Raw genomic sequence first — 13,670 nt, 5'->3', positions numbered from 1 at the left:
CTCTTGAAATTTCCCGAGTACCGTATCCCCAAGTACATTTGTGTGATTTTGTATTCGTTTGGTAAGTTCTTTCTAACACAAATTACCGTAACCGGCTACTATACACCCATTGATGAGCTACGAGTTATGAGCATAAGAATAGGGTGCTTGCTTTTGCTTGGGGAGCCTGATAACAGTGTGTGATGTTCGATGGCTAAAGCTTTTATAGTGAGTAATCACCTACAGACCCTACGATTTGCCATCCAACGGTTGGTGGAGTTTCTGTTCTTTTGTTTTGTTTTTGCAACTAATGCATCTAAGGGATTTTTGTTAAATGTTTCATTGAGTGTTCTTTTGTATCTTTTCATCAGAATATATTTTCTCTCGTTCTTCAACACCGAAGTAGGTGTTTCGGTAGGTAACGACACACGTTTCAAAAAACACACAATTGAAAGCTTATACTATCGGGTATGAAATTAACCATATGACAAAGTGGTCTACGGTAGAGTAGGGGAAAGAGAAAGAAATAAGTGAAGGCAGTTGAGAAATTGAGATACACTGCAGAATGCAATACCATAATAGCAAAGAAAAAGCAATAAAAGCAAGGCCGTCCAAAGATACCAGGAAGAGAATAAGAAAAAAGAATAGAACTGAATAAAATTGGACAACAAGAAGGAATCCTGAAGGAAAAATCAATACAAGTGGGGACACACAAAGTATAGAAGAGAATAAGAAAAGAAAATAGAGCAGAATAAATAAAAGACAACAAGGTAGAAACAATAGTATCGAAGAGAATAAGAAAAGAGAAGAGTAGAATGAATAAAAGACAGCAAGGTAGAAAAGTAATGGAACATTGAAACAAGAGAAACGAAAAAATAAACAGAAATACAGGAGTGAGACTAACAAAATAAAGAGAAGAGATACCGATAACCTATGTTTCGATCAACAGAACAAAAAAACGCAAGGTAGAGTGAAAATTTGGTAAGACACTGCGAAGGCACCAGATTGAAAGATATTTAGAATAGAATTGTGTAAAACAAAAGAACAATAAATAGAAGAAAAAACCTATTACAGATAACAGAATGCCAGTTAAGAAGAAATAGTAATTTGAACAGATTGAACAAGAAAAAATCCCGTGATAATTCGATAGGTCAATGAATAGTAAATTAATCGACGTAAGATGAAATAGAAGTGGGAAAAGAACCGAAAATAAACAGGAATAGGATAAGCCGCAGAATACACTAAATAGCAAACATCTGTTGAAGATGGAACCATGTTACAGAAAGAAACATATTCTTAAAAGTTTAAAATAATAGATAGTATATTGTAAATAGTAACCGATGCACGCAAGAGTAAGTGAATTAGATAGTTACACAGTGCGAAACGATAGATAGAGACAGATAGACGAGAACACAGGGAATATAGCGGTCAGAAGAAGTCAGAAGACAGCACCGATAAAACAAAAAGCATGGAATGTGAAATGCCCTTAACATATAAAAAATAAAGTAAGATAGTATTTACAAATAACTTGTACGCTTTCAACAACGCTTCTGGCAGTTTTTCGATTTCGCTTTCGTTTTGATCTCCGATCCATTCGAATCCCGAATCATTCTTTCCATTGTGATTCATGTTTTTTTGTTGTTGTAGTTTACATACGCGGTAGAAGATTTCTGCAGTTTTAAAAAGACGGATTCATTCGCACGTGTTTCTACACTCGTTATTTTAGATTTCTCTCTTTCCTTCCTTGCTGTTTAGCTACGTTTGCCGAGACTATTTGGATGTCATTTACAAAAAGCCTCTAGCTCAGTTAAAAAGAGCTCCCTCTCGTTCGGTTTCATCCGGGTAAACGCAGTGTCTTGTTGCAAAACGTTTTTGTTCTATTTGTGTGTGATATCGGTACAATTTTAAGATCGCATATTAGGATGACTCAAAGGATCCGTACTAAGCACATCGATCACATTCTCTCTGGCGAACTGCAATTAATGCATAAGGGTGTTCAGTGTTGATCCAATAACACGTTAAAAGACGACATAACGATAAAAGTGATGTAGACGTCCTTTGGCAAAAATCGCACGCGTCTTATCTACGAGTGTGTTGTTTAGTTTAGTGTGAGCAGGCTATATCGCGCTACATACAATATTTCGTTATCTTTGAAACATTTCAAGGTGATTCTGGTGATGAAACAGGTAATATCAACAGCTTGCGAAACAGTTTTGCTTGTTTTGCGAAACACCTATTTTCTTGTTTGTTTGTTTCCTTTTCGCGTTTGAACGGGTAATATGCTTGTACACATTATATTTAGTAACAGTAAAGATTTTGTTTGTATTTTGTTTGGTTTGTTTTGTAGTTTTTCATAAACAACAACGAGTAGGCTTTATAGGTATCTGTGAGTTTTGCTTTTGCTTTCCTCTTCTTTAAGTGTTTTTTGTGTGTTTGTGATGCACGGAGAGTCGATCAACTTTTTTTTTGTATTTTGTTGAAACCGTTCATTACGGTCCACTATTTGAGGAGAAAGATTGTTAATGTTACCGGGTTAATGTTGGTTGATTCGCCACTTTACGAGTGTATATGTGCTGATCTTAAACGAAAAGGAGGTTGGAACGTTAAAGCGATGACAATTTACATTAAGCAAGATATTTCATTAAAAAAAAACCCCGATAAGTCACAATATTGCACTAAAAAACACAAGCTGTTCCATACCTCTGCAAGCGAATCGGTGCATGCAGATACCGCGAAACCGAAAACGAGATAATGGCTGAGACTTGCTTTTCGACGGGAACGAATTTTCTTAGCTGAATCTTGAAGATGAGATATCTATCTAACCATTTCTACCACGCTCTGTTTGAATCATGATTTTTGCTTTAACATTTAGTGAACACTTAGTTTTAGATCCTTTGTTTCCGTTTTTTCATTTTTTCGTATATTACCACTAGGTGTTACGGCTATTTCTATTGCTACTACTACTACTACTACTACTACCACACTTCATCTGTTTCGCTTGCGCACGCTTGCTTCTTCTAGATCACTATTAACACATGTGTTTGTTTCTCTTTTTTTACTTGTTGCTTCCTTCTGTTCTGCGCATTAGCAACATAAACATTTTAAAAGAGTGCGCTCTAATTTACCCCCATTTACTCCCTTATCATAAGCGTTTCCTTATCTGATCGATAATTTACATAACTCTGTACAATGTTTCCTCCCGTTTTGTGGTACAGCAAAAGTAAGCTTTTTTAGCTCTCCCGCATGCAAAAATTAACACGTCGATGAAAGAAGAAAAGTGTAGCCGAAACAATAAATGATTGTGCACGTTTTATGTTTTTGTCAGATTTGTTTACGAACGTTTACATTCCGATCCGATAGCAAACTATTTCGATATGATTTGTGTTGGTGTGTGCGATTTTTATTTTTGGTTTTTAGATAATGCTTTCTGTTAGTTTCGCCTCTACGAATTACCAATGGTTTTACTAATTGCCTCTTTAGAAAAAAAACAACATACTTTTATGGCGGGTAAGTGTGGATTCAAGCGTACCTCCGTGAATGGGCCTATTCTTCTTTGAGGTGCTGATAATAAAATAACTTTCTGCATGGGCGCCATGGTAGATGGCTACCGTATTTTAAACCTGCAACAAAACTTCGCTCCACGTAAACAATAAATAGAAATAAAAATCTTATTCCCACTTCCTCTGAGATGCAATGGTAACGAATGTTCTTGTGGTTATGATGCTGTATACTCTCTTCCGGAGCAAAGCTTTCGTGAATCTCCGAAAAAAAAGGAATACGACGTTTTCATTATCTTCTTGTAAAATGACTTGACATTGCACTTACTGCTCACGGGTCCGTAAGAGATGAAAACAAAAAGAACCGAACAGAGGGAACAATTCCCCATCGCAAGCTCGCGTGTGTCGGAGCCTCCGAATGGATTTTTCTGCAATAATTTGTTAGTTTTCTCCTAAATCACCTTGGTTCACAATATGTATCCCTTTTATATATGTTTATATTTTCGAGCCTTCCTACAGCACGCCCCTTTCTTTGATGATAATCTTAATTATTTTCTGCATGCCTTTTACTTCTCATTAATAGGAGTGGATAAGCATTCGTGGTGCTCTTTTTGCATCGTTTTTTCTGCGTTTCTGCCAACGCCAGCGTGGTATGATCGACACAACAATATCTACCACTATAATCCCTACAAACTAACCCTTAATACCACCTTAAACAAAGAAAAACAAAACAAGAAAAAACTAGTCGCGACGATTCGGGGTTTAAAAAGAGACTTTACCGCAACTATGGTGTGTACTTAACGTGTAGAATTAAAAAAGTATAAGTATATCGAAAAATTTTGCATTTTCAAAGAGCGTGGATCGACTTCTGCAGTGCGAAAAAGATCACCTGATCGGTGCAGCAGCACACACGCAAGCGGACAAGATTTCAATAAAAAATAAAAAAAACGATAAATGACAATTTGCGTGTGTTTGTTTGTGTGTCTGTTCTTGAAGGCGCAGGGAACTGCTCGTGTCACCTAATGTTGTTTTTTCTTTTCATATGTACAAGCGCGGGTTCTTAACACGGACTGCGGCCCCCTGTTCCCTAAAGGGACTCCCGGGTGTTGAGGGGAGGACAACGGAGAAAAATACTGAAATCGCGATGCTGGGAAGTGGCCGTACTGCAAGTGGCTTTCCCTCTCTCTCCCCCCCGTAGTAGTACTCGTCGCAATAGAATTTCGTCATCCCTCGGTCGTCTGTCTGTTTCAGGACTCGTGTGGCGTCGTGGGGCGATCACTCCTCCATCTGATGCCACCCTCCGATCGGTGGCGTGTGATGTGATGGTAATTGCCGGCCGAGTTGCGGAAGCCGTTGCCACTGCCGCCGCAGCTGCTGTTGATGAAGATGATCCGGTTCGATCCGTGGACGAGCGGTTCATTTCCGCTTCGCATGGAGCATCTCCATTAGCAGCGTCTGCGACGGGGCACTTCCGGCGCAGTGTTTGATGTACAGATGTTCCTCGCCTCTGGCAGCCATTCCGTGAATTTCCGGAATAATACTTAGCAGCTTGCTGAACTTGTCCTGCACGCGGAAGGAAGAATAAAAAGGGATTGTTGGTTAGCGGGGCAACTCGACATGGTGACGTGGAACGTAGGTTACGACTTACAGGCACTGACGGGTAGCAGGTAAGGGTATAGTCCAGCAGGGCAGCTTGCACGTTTTCGTACCCCTCGACGACTGTCTTGCGGTTGGTGATCCCCCGGACGTCTGGAGGAAAAATAAAACGGACAAATTGGAGACGTAAGGACACTGTGAGCTGAAAGCTGAAACTAGCCTCGCGCACGCACCGTGATACCGATGATACTTACCGGGATTAAGCAGCAGCAGGAACTTCATGCAGATGTAGTCCCCGACGTCAAACTTAAGCTCCTGCAGCTTGTTTTGCAGCTCGTTGAAGTGTTCCGCCAGGCTCGGTACGCCCAGCAGCCCTAAACCTAAGAGATCAAACTTCTGCCCGTTGTGCAGGGTGGTTTCGTCCGGCAGCCCGTTATGCAACCGCTGGTGTATGTGGTCCAGCACTAGCATGTCCGACCAGCTGTTTTGCAGCAGCTTCATCTGATCGTCCACCTGCGGATGAACGTGATAGAGAAGCGGTTAACTATTTGTGTTCGTTGTGATTTAAATTACGGCGCTAATAGGCACTAAATGATGTATTATGTTTTCCTATTGTTTAAATCTATTTTCCAACTAGTCTACTCAACCCCCTGGCCTTATAGCTTGCGAAGTAAGAGTCACACGAATGAAACCGTATTTCGTCGATGTCCTTCAGCTACAGAAAAAGAAAACTAGCTTGCTCAATCCGGTTCGAAGCTACGAAAGTTTCGTCAGCTCTACAAAACGGCAGGCTTCGCTCGAAGAGGACGCTCAACGTTCCTTCGGTTTGCGTACCGAGACGACGCTGCTGCTCGGCAAAACCCAACGGCTCCACCACTTGACGTCATCGTCATCGATGGCCTCCTGCCACAGCCAAAGCGTTGCACTACAGCGTTGTGAAGCCGTCGCCGCCAACGGACAACGATGGGAGGGATGTGGTGTGAGACACGTCGAAAATCGAAAACAACGCCACAATAGGCTGCCACAATCACTTGACCATGGCCCAGATTTTCACCAATCGGAGTTACCATCATTGAAGCACAGAGGCTCATAGGCCGGCGTTCGGTTTGGATTCGCTAGCAGCTTACGGATTGGTGGAACCCCCGCCAACGCCACCGCCGGGTTGTTGCCTCAGCGCCGTTGTCTCATTGCAATATCCGATGCGCGCGTATACCGCATCTCACGACGAAACGACCCCGAACCAATTTGAACATTTTGGGGCCGGTTTTTATTTTCTTACTGCTGTTGTTCTGTCTTCTTTTCTTCGCATTTCCACCGCGGGTTCGCGGTGCAATTTAAGTTCAATTGCTCGCTAAATGAAGTTGTTCTTTTCTTCTCCCTCGGTTCGATTTTCCCTTTCGATGGGCCTAATTTCCCCCCTTTAGGCTCCACACAACGGAGCCTGGCTGTTTTTTTTTGCTTTTACACTACGATTACAAAAGTTGCCGTGGACCGTAGAGTCACCTCTATTTTAATAATGATTTCTTAAAATAGAAAGTTATGTAGGTGTAAAATGGAACGTGTGGAAATGATATATTATGGTCCATTTAATCAATTAGATCGGACAACGTGTGTTAATCAAACTAAAAGCTTGATGTTTCAATGTAATTTTACAACAAAGTCATTAGAACTCATCGAGTATGAAGATTGTACTAAATTAATATGTCAACAAACTAATCTGAGAGCCATTGGTCAATTTGTATGAATGAATAAATCTTTATAAAAAACTAAATTAAAATAAATTCAATTCAATTCAATTCCGTTGCCATTATACTACAAAAATATTTCGACTTATGGATTTAACTGTTTGATTAATTTAATAATATGAAAATAAGAATTATTGTTTGAAAAAACTACCAGCATCAGCACGGACTTCGATCGAAACGAGTTGTCATTTTTCATACACATCGCGTCAAAGGCTACGAACCTTTGGCGTGATATGTATGAATTGATTCATGATCTTACAAACAAGATTAAAGCTAAATAACCATACTTTGAACTGTATGTTAGAGTACAGTTAGAGAAACAAATACACTGGCATTTTACAAAATAACGCAAGGCACACTGAAAATTAATGATAGTCTTAGTGAATTTTAAATTCATCAAACTGAAAAAAAACTGTCCCTTCTAACACTTGACCACTTGACCTTCTCTGGCGCTCAAACACCACCAAGCAAGCAAACCAAGTCTCTCGAGGGAAAAATCAACTCACTCAGCAAGATTGGAATGGAACGGATTAAATTCAGCCGAGGCGCTTAGGCGCTCCAGTTATTGATACTAGCCTCATTTCCTCTTATGGTGGAGGGAGAGAGGGAGGGAGGTTTCCCTAGCAGGCTAAACCGAGGGGGCAACTGTAACGGATTTTGTACCGAGCGAGCTTTACATCCTTTTTCCATCCTTTCCGATTCCTGGCGCGGGTCTAGGCACGGGCGGTCTGCAGTGGCGCAGTTGACCCATTGACCCAGTTTGCGGGTGCGAGAAGAATTTATTTTCAGTTGCCTCCCACCCTGCCCACCAACCCCTCTTGGTGGAAAGCGATATGAACTACATTCTGCACCACGGAGGCGTGTGTAGTCGATTATTTTGCATCCTTGCACGGGGAGCGCTGAAGAGTGCACAGGTGCATCGCTCAAGCGTTCTTGGTGCACACTCTCATCAAATCATGCACACAGAGACAGAACCCTAGAACCGATCACGTCCTTCCACGATGCCTACACCTGAAAGCCCTTTGCATGCGGGGAGGGTTCAAAAATACAATCTTTGAAAAAGGATACCAAGCCTTAGGCACCGAAGTGGTCTTTCGATGAGAGGAACAAAAAAGCCCATTAAACACTAGACAAAACGTGTCCAAGGGGTGGGTGGCGTTGCCATCTCCACCAGCCCCCTCCCCCATGGCCTCATTCTACTGCCAACAAATCCCAGCTGTGAAAACGGTCGACCGAAAGCCGAACGGGGCTGGCTGATGGGAGACATAATGAAACATTCATTTTTTGAAAAGCATCTTCCATCGCCGGGAGGTATCGTTGTTTTTTTTTGTTTTGGTTTAAAATGTCCTAAACAGGCCGAGCGTTCTGAAAAGAGAGAATGGTGGTATCGCATATCGCACCCGAGAGTGTGCTAGTTACATTGAATAAAAAGCAGTCAGCGCTAGAGCAAACGTGCTTCCCTATGCATTGCTTGTGCTAGTTTCCGTTCCTAGAGAAAGTAGTTTTTCCCGAAACTAAGAAAGGACCCCCACAACCGCAGCCATTGCGCTGCAAGTAATCGGAAGGGAAGGAAAGTAGGTCCAGATTGAAACTGGGACATCGGGCAGACCAAAACACAAAACATCGAGCAAGAGCGGCGCAGGAAAAATAGAACGTGTTCCGTTACGCAATGCACGCGGGAATACGATAGTTCGCGTGGAGGGTCGAGGGAGGTGGGTCAGCGGAGTGGTAGAATTTAGCAAAGAATCCTTTTAAACGAACCAACCGCAGTTGAAAGGCATTCATTAGGATCCGCTAAGTAGGTTCTTGCTAACATGTGGGTGAGTTAACATGTTCCAGTTACCAGTCCGCGTAGAAAAAGGACTCTTTCACTAGATGAACGTACTGCGAAAACAGAACGATAGGGAATTCTGTAACTGAACCGTTATTGTGCGATACCTATATCACTAAACGATCGTTTTACAATCTCTGCAATGCTATCATGCATAATTGGTTAAAATAAATGAAAAGCTCTTAAACAATGTTTCTTTATAGAAACAATAACAACAAAATGAAACCATCAAGAAACTTATACATCTTGTGTATAAATACCAGGTTATAATTTTAAATTTTGCAATGGTAAATTGTTCTGCAAAATGTTTTCAATTACTTTAGTGTAGAGAAATATTGCTCAAATAGTGTTACTTAAAACGTGACAATACACATTTTTCAAACACGTTTAAATCCATGCCACCGTCTCCATTTTTGTCTAATGGTCTGATGACACAAACGAATCGAACAAATTTTTTTGATGAAATATCGTTAAGGTAAGTTAGTTTAAGGAAAATAACGAAACATTTACCAAAATGAACTACTGTTTTTGTAGTCTACACGATGCATTAAAGGGACATGTTTTGCATTATTCGATTATGGTTGAAATATATTTGTCATGTATCAAAATTTTAATTGTATTACATTTAATCGTTGTTTGGAAGGCAATTGTTTGTTCTAGTGGATATGGAGTGGAATTCAGTTGCGTACAAACATCACAATGGCAAAGCGGTTTGAAAAGTATCGTCCCTCTAAGTCTTTTAACATGTCTTCTTGTATCCGTAAGAGTTGCTAAAAAGTCCATTGCTTGGAGTTTCCAATCTTATCGGCGACTGCGTAAGGCGGTCCCGAATCTTTTGTGTTTAAACAGTTACTCTTTTAATCATCAGCTGAATATGTGACTTGTGCTTGTCTACTTGTAAAACATCGGTACGTTGTTATTGTTTTGTTTGGTTCGTTCTAGTAAACAACTTGGGATCATCGTGGTGTTCCTGTTTGTATCGCTACGTACACGCTTCCATTATTAAGCCATTACGCACACTCCGACTATTCTAATGCGCATAATCATACCATCTTCCACATACACGCTAGGATCGTTAGGAGAGTTTCCTACTCAACCGAACTGAACATGAATCACCCGCGTGTCAACGCTTCTCTTCAACGCGCAAGGAATTCCCATGGCGTTGTGCGAAACGGTAAACAACAATAACTGGCCTAAACCGGAACCGAAGATACCGTAGAAAGATACAAACAAAAAGGGCTACCTCTTGGCTACCCCGCAAAAGGAGCTCCCTCTGGTGTAATCTACTTGTGTACAGCTGTCTCGAGCATAGATACGAAGCAGATCAAGTCACGATCGACAGCTTGGGGTGGTAAACAAATCCTTCCCTTTCCCGCAATAGAGCTGAAAAAAAACAGGGAATGGATGTCGGTTTCGCCGTCCTTCAGAACGAGTGACTCGATGCGACCTTCAGGTGCCGTCAAAGCGCCGTCCGTGATTACGCTCGATGCATACAATTATGCTGTCCATCCTTGGCGACGCTTAGCCTACGAAGTTTCAAATACACATTTAGCTGGGGTAAGAAACGCAGTAAACGTCTCGATCGTTCTTTAGAAGGAAGTAGCAAAATTAGGCAGACGATCTTCCCGATCTGTTTTTTATCGTCTCTTCTGGCTTCAACGGACACTCCCATCTGGTGGCAATATTTTTGAACCTATTTTTGGAAGTCTGCACAAAAATCCGCTGCATCCCAGAATGATATCCCAACGATCTCCAGCGGTGGCATTGCGAAAGGATTTTGGAATTTTTTTATGTCTTCCCGACTGGGTGGGACATATAAATTTATTTTAGATTTTCAGAATTGGTATAACGCACGGTGAAGCATAAATCACCCCATCAAGCGCACAGTTTTGATTTATATGCCAAGTACAGAATAAAAAGATTTAAAAAATCATATAGAATCGGGTGAGTTTAAATATTTTTGCTTTAAAATTTACGTGCTCTGTATTTTCCGTGTCGAATGAAAACCTTTTTCATTCCTTTATCGTTGTGACTTAAATATACCGAATCTTTGTCTGCACTCAGTATCTCTCTCACTCTCTCTTGCGACAGTCTCCCCCCGATGTTTCCACCCTAGACGGATCCTTCTCGCGAATCAAGACAACGGGTAATACTACGCCCAACGCGTGGGGATGCGCCGAGGAATATTTCTGGGCCGGTTTGCGCCACCGTGCGTGTTGAGAAGAGGAGCGGGAGAGAAAAAAATCTTCGCCCCAAATTAACCAAAAGAAGAGAAAAAAAAAGTCCACTCCTACAGCGAACGTTGCAGCACACGCGAGGCGAGATGATGGTGAAACGCGCAACCTTGACACGGATTTTCGTGCGATCCATCCGTCTGGCGTCGTCGTCGCAACCGCGTCGTCAAAGGAAAGGGAAAAGAGAAAACGCAGCAACAAATAGGAAAGGAAAAAAACAAACACACGCACACAAACAAACACGAGATGAAAAATGGATGATGAGACTCACCCACCAATGTCTCCTACCAACCCAGACACCGTTACGTTTTACGCACCGAAAAGCGGAATCTGCGGTGCGTGGAAGACGAAACTCCAGACCCCGAGGGAAGGGGGTGCAGGGAAAAACGACCTGGAGACAAACGGGAAGAAACCCCAAGCCGAACAACAGGGGGAGAAGGGTTCCGGAGGACGAAAATTAAATAAGAAACATGCTGCTTCGCGAACAGCTCAAAGGAAAACGGACACCAGAACGAGGATCGGTCGTCGAGGAAATTGCGTAGAGGAGTCAAAGAAGGCCGCCATCGTCACAACGTCGATTTCGTTGCGCTCGCAGTGCGCCCGAATGGTGGCCAATGAATTATTAATCAAACATAAATTAGCCACCCATTCCAGCCAGCTGCCACGGATCCTCCCTCCCCTTCGATAGCCCTTGGGTTTCGCGGTTTCGCTTTCTTTGAGACCTGTCGCCGCAAGTCTTCAATCCTTGGATGAGTCTTTCGGGGGAAGCCCCGGCACCCCCATGACGACCCGGGGCCAGCCAGCATTGGATGTCCGTCCCGAGCCCGAGCTCGTTACATGATGTTTGAATTGATTCGTGGTAATAATGTATGCTCCATTGGTTGACATTTGTATTGGACCTTGTTACGCGCTTGGATCAATGAATATGTTGTACTGCCCATGTGCAAGTAGTGAAATTCGCACTAAATTGATTCCTAAAAATGCGTAAAAAATTATTAGTTAACCGGTGGGAGGATGAAAATGTGCTTGCGTTCTCTTGTTATTTAAAAATTTTCAAACAAACATAAAAAAATCTACGACACATTACTCATATTTAATTAATTTCCAACCCTTGACGGGTTGCAAATCAACAACACACCGAGAAGTGACGCCTCGATTAGCACATCGTAGAATTGTTCTGCCCCATAAGTCGTGCTGAAACAATCTGTTATTCGGTCTGAACTGAAGACAACATGACTCACACACTGGTTCACAAGGAACCGGAAAAACGGAATCGAATTAACCGCGGGAACCGTTAGCAAATGGGCGCCGAAACAAAATCGACACAAACCACAAAGTTCTTGGGTTCCGTTCGCACGAAGTTGATCGAGCGAACCGGCCAAGAACGCCGAACGGGAAAGAATCGCGGAAATTAGGTTAAATGCCTTCAATCGGTTCAATTACATAATGTGAAACACTTAATCTTTCGCATACCCGCCACAAAGCCACACGTACATTCCGCTGCTGGGGGAAATACATTTTCATTTTCGTGACCAATGGACACGCCGGCGGAAATCGGAAGGCGATGACGCCGGATGGAGGCAGTATTTGCGCGCTTGGAAGCCCCCGTTGCGGGTCCGTTTTATTTTTACTTTTTAATCCACCCTCTCCAACGGACCGCGCTCCGGTGCCCTTTCCGACGATACGGCACGTTCCGGCCGTTGCCTACTTACACGGGCGCAAAATGCAACTGCAAACACGGTGTGAGCTGCGAAATGCACTTTTTCGTTGTGTGTGTGTGTGTTTTTTTTCGCACGCGAATTTCAACCTACTCTCCCCCTTTTGGAGGTGGCTGGTGCATGGCGTCAAGTTGTTCTTAACCTACTTCGGTAGCGAAACGCACACACGGAGCGACGGCAGCATGCGCCTCAGAGTGCATTTAAACGTCAATTCATCAAATCACCCCGCGCTCCGGAAGGTTGCCATCCATCGTGGTCTTGTTTTGTTTTGGCTACCTACCGACTAAAACCGGACCGGACGGAAAAGGTTTTTGCTCTGCGAAATGTGTAGGAGAGTTATGCACTAACGCCACCCGGTTTCACCCTCCGCCCTCGACCCCCTCTTCGCATGCCAATTGCATCGATGAGAAAAGAGGAAATTGCACCGCTTAGGTGCATGTTACTATTTTACCTTTTTGTTTGCGTGCACCCAAAAGCCGCTGTTTCTTGTGCACTCTGCCGCCGCCTTTAATGTACAGTGCTACGACCTGATATTGCACTTGAGCATAAGTACATTGGAAAACGCGTAGAGTCGTAACCTTAAAGGTAGGTAGGGTAAATTGCAGTCTGCTTACATAAAGAACCACCTCACGTCCGATCATATATTGTTAAGGCGCAATCTGGTCTTTTTGTTCTGATTTGTTGTTACGCGATTGAATAGTGCTGTACGGTTAAAAGAAGTCAGAACTTTCCCTATGGTGATAAAGACTCGATGAGGAAAGCTTGTTCAGTATGCATTTTAAACATTATTACATAACTCCTTGCCAACAAATATAGATATTTATCTGCGATAAATAACATTGATAAAACATTTTCCTCGAGACAATAATCTACTAAAATCAAAATTTGCGGTTTTGAAACGATAAAAGATGCTAATGAGAAAGGGATCGTGGTAAAACATAAAAGGATGGGGGATGTTGGGAAAATCCCTGGAAAAAGGTACCAATTGATGTAAATTACACTTTACTTCTAATAAAATTGCATCTTTATCTGAATTTGTTGTTTCTTTTTCTCGGAATTGGTTATAAGAC

The 13,670-nt window shown here is 42.4% G+C and overlaps 1 protein-coding gene across 1 annotated transcript in view; it reads right to left on the bottom strand.

The window, feature by feature from the left end:
* Positions 1-4,452: 4,452 nt before the first annotated feature.
* The window catches only part of LOC131285438 (nuclear hormone receptor FTZ-F1-like), a 101,949-nt gene continuing 92,731 nt past the window's right edge, over positions 4,453-13,670 (bottom strand). The window contains exons 7-9 of the mRNA XM_058314297.1: positions 5,327-5,585; positions 5,125-5,225; positions 4,453-5,039 (exon numbers count right to left, since the gene is read on the bottom strand). Of these exons, the coding sequence (XP_058170280.1) occupies positions 4,893-5,039; positions 5,125-5,225; positions 5,327-5,585 (507 nt within the window). The 3' untranslated portion in view covers positions 4,453-4,892. The remainder of the gene's footprint in view (positions 5,040-5,124; positions 5,226-5,326; positions 5,586-13,670) is intronic.

The sequence above is a fragment of the Anopheles ziemanni genome, chromosome 2, assembly GCF_943734765.1.
Source record: "Anopheles ziemanni chromosome 2, idAnoZiCoDA_A2_x.2, whole genome shotgun sequence".
NCBI classification, from domain to species: Eukaryota; Metazoa; Arthropoda; class Insecta; order Diptera; family Culicidae; genus Anopheles; species Anopheles ziemanni.
The sequence above is the reverse complement of the archived record's forward strand: the minus strand, read 5'-3'. Positions and strand labels throughout refer to the sequence as shown.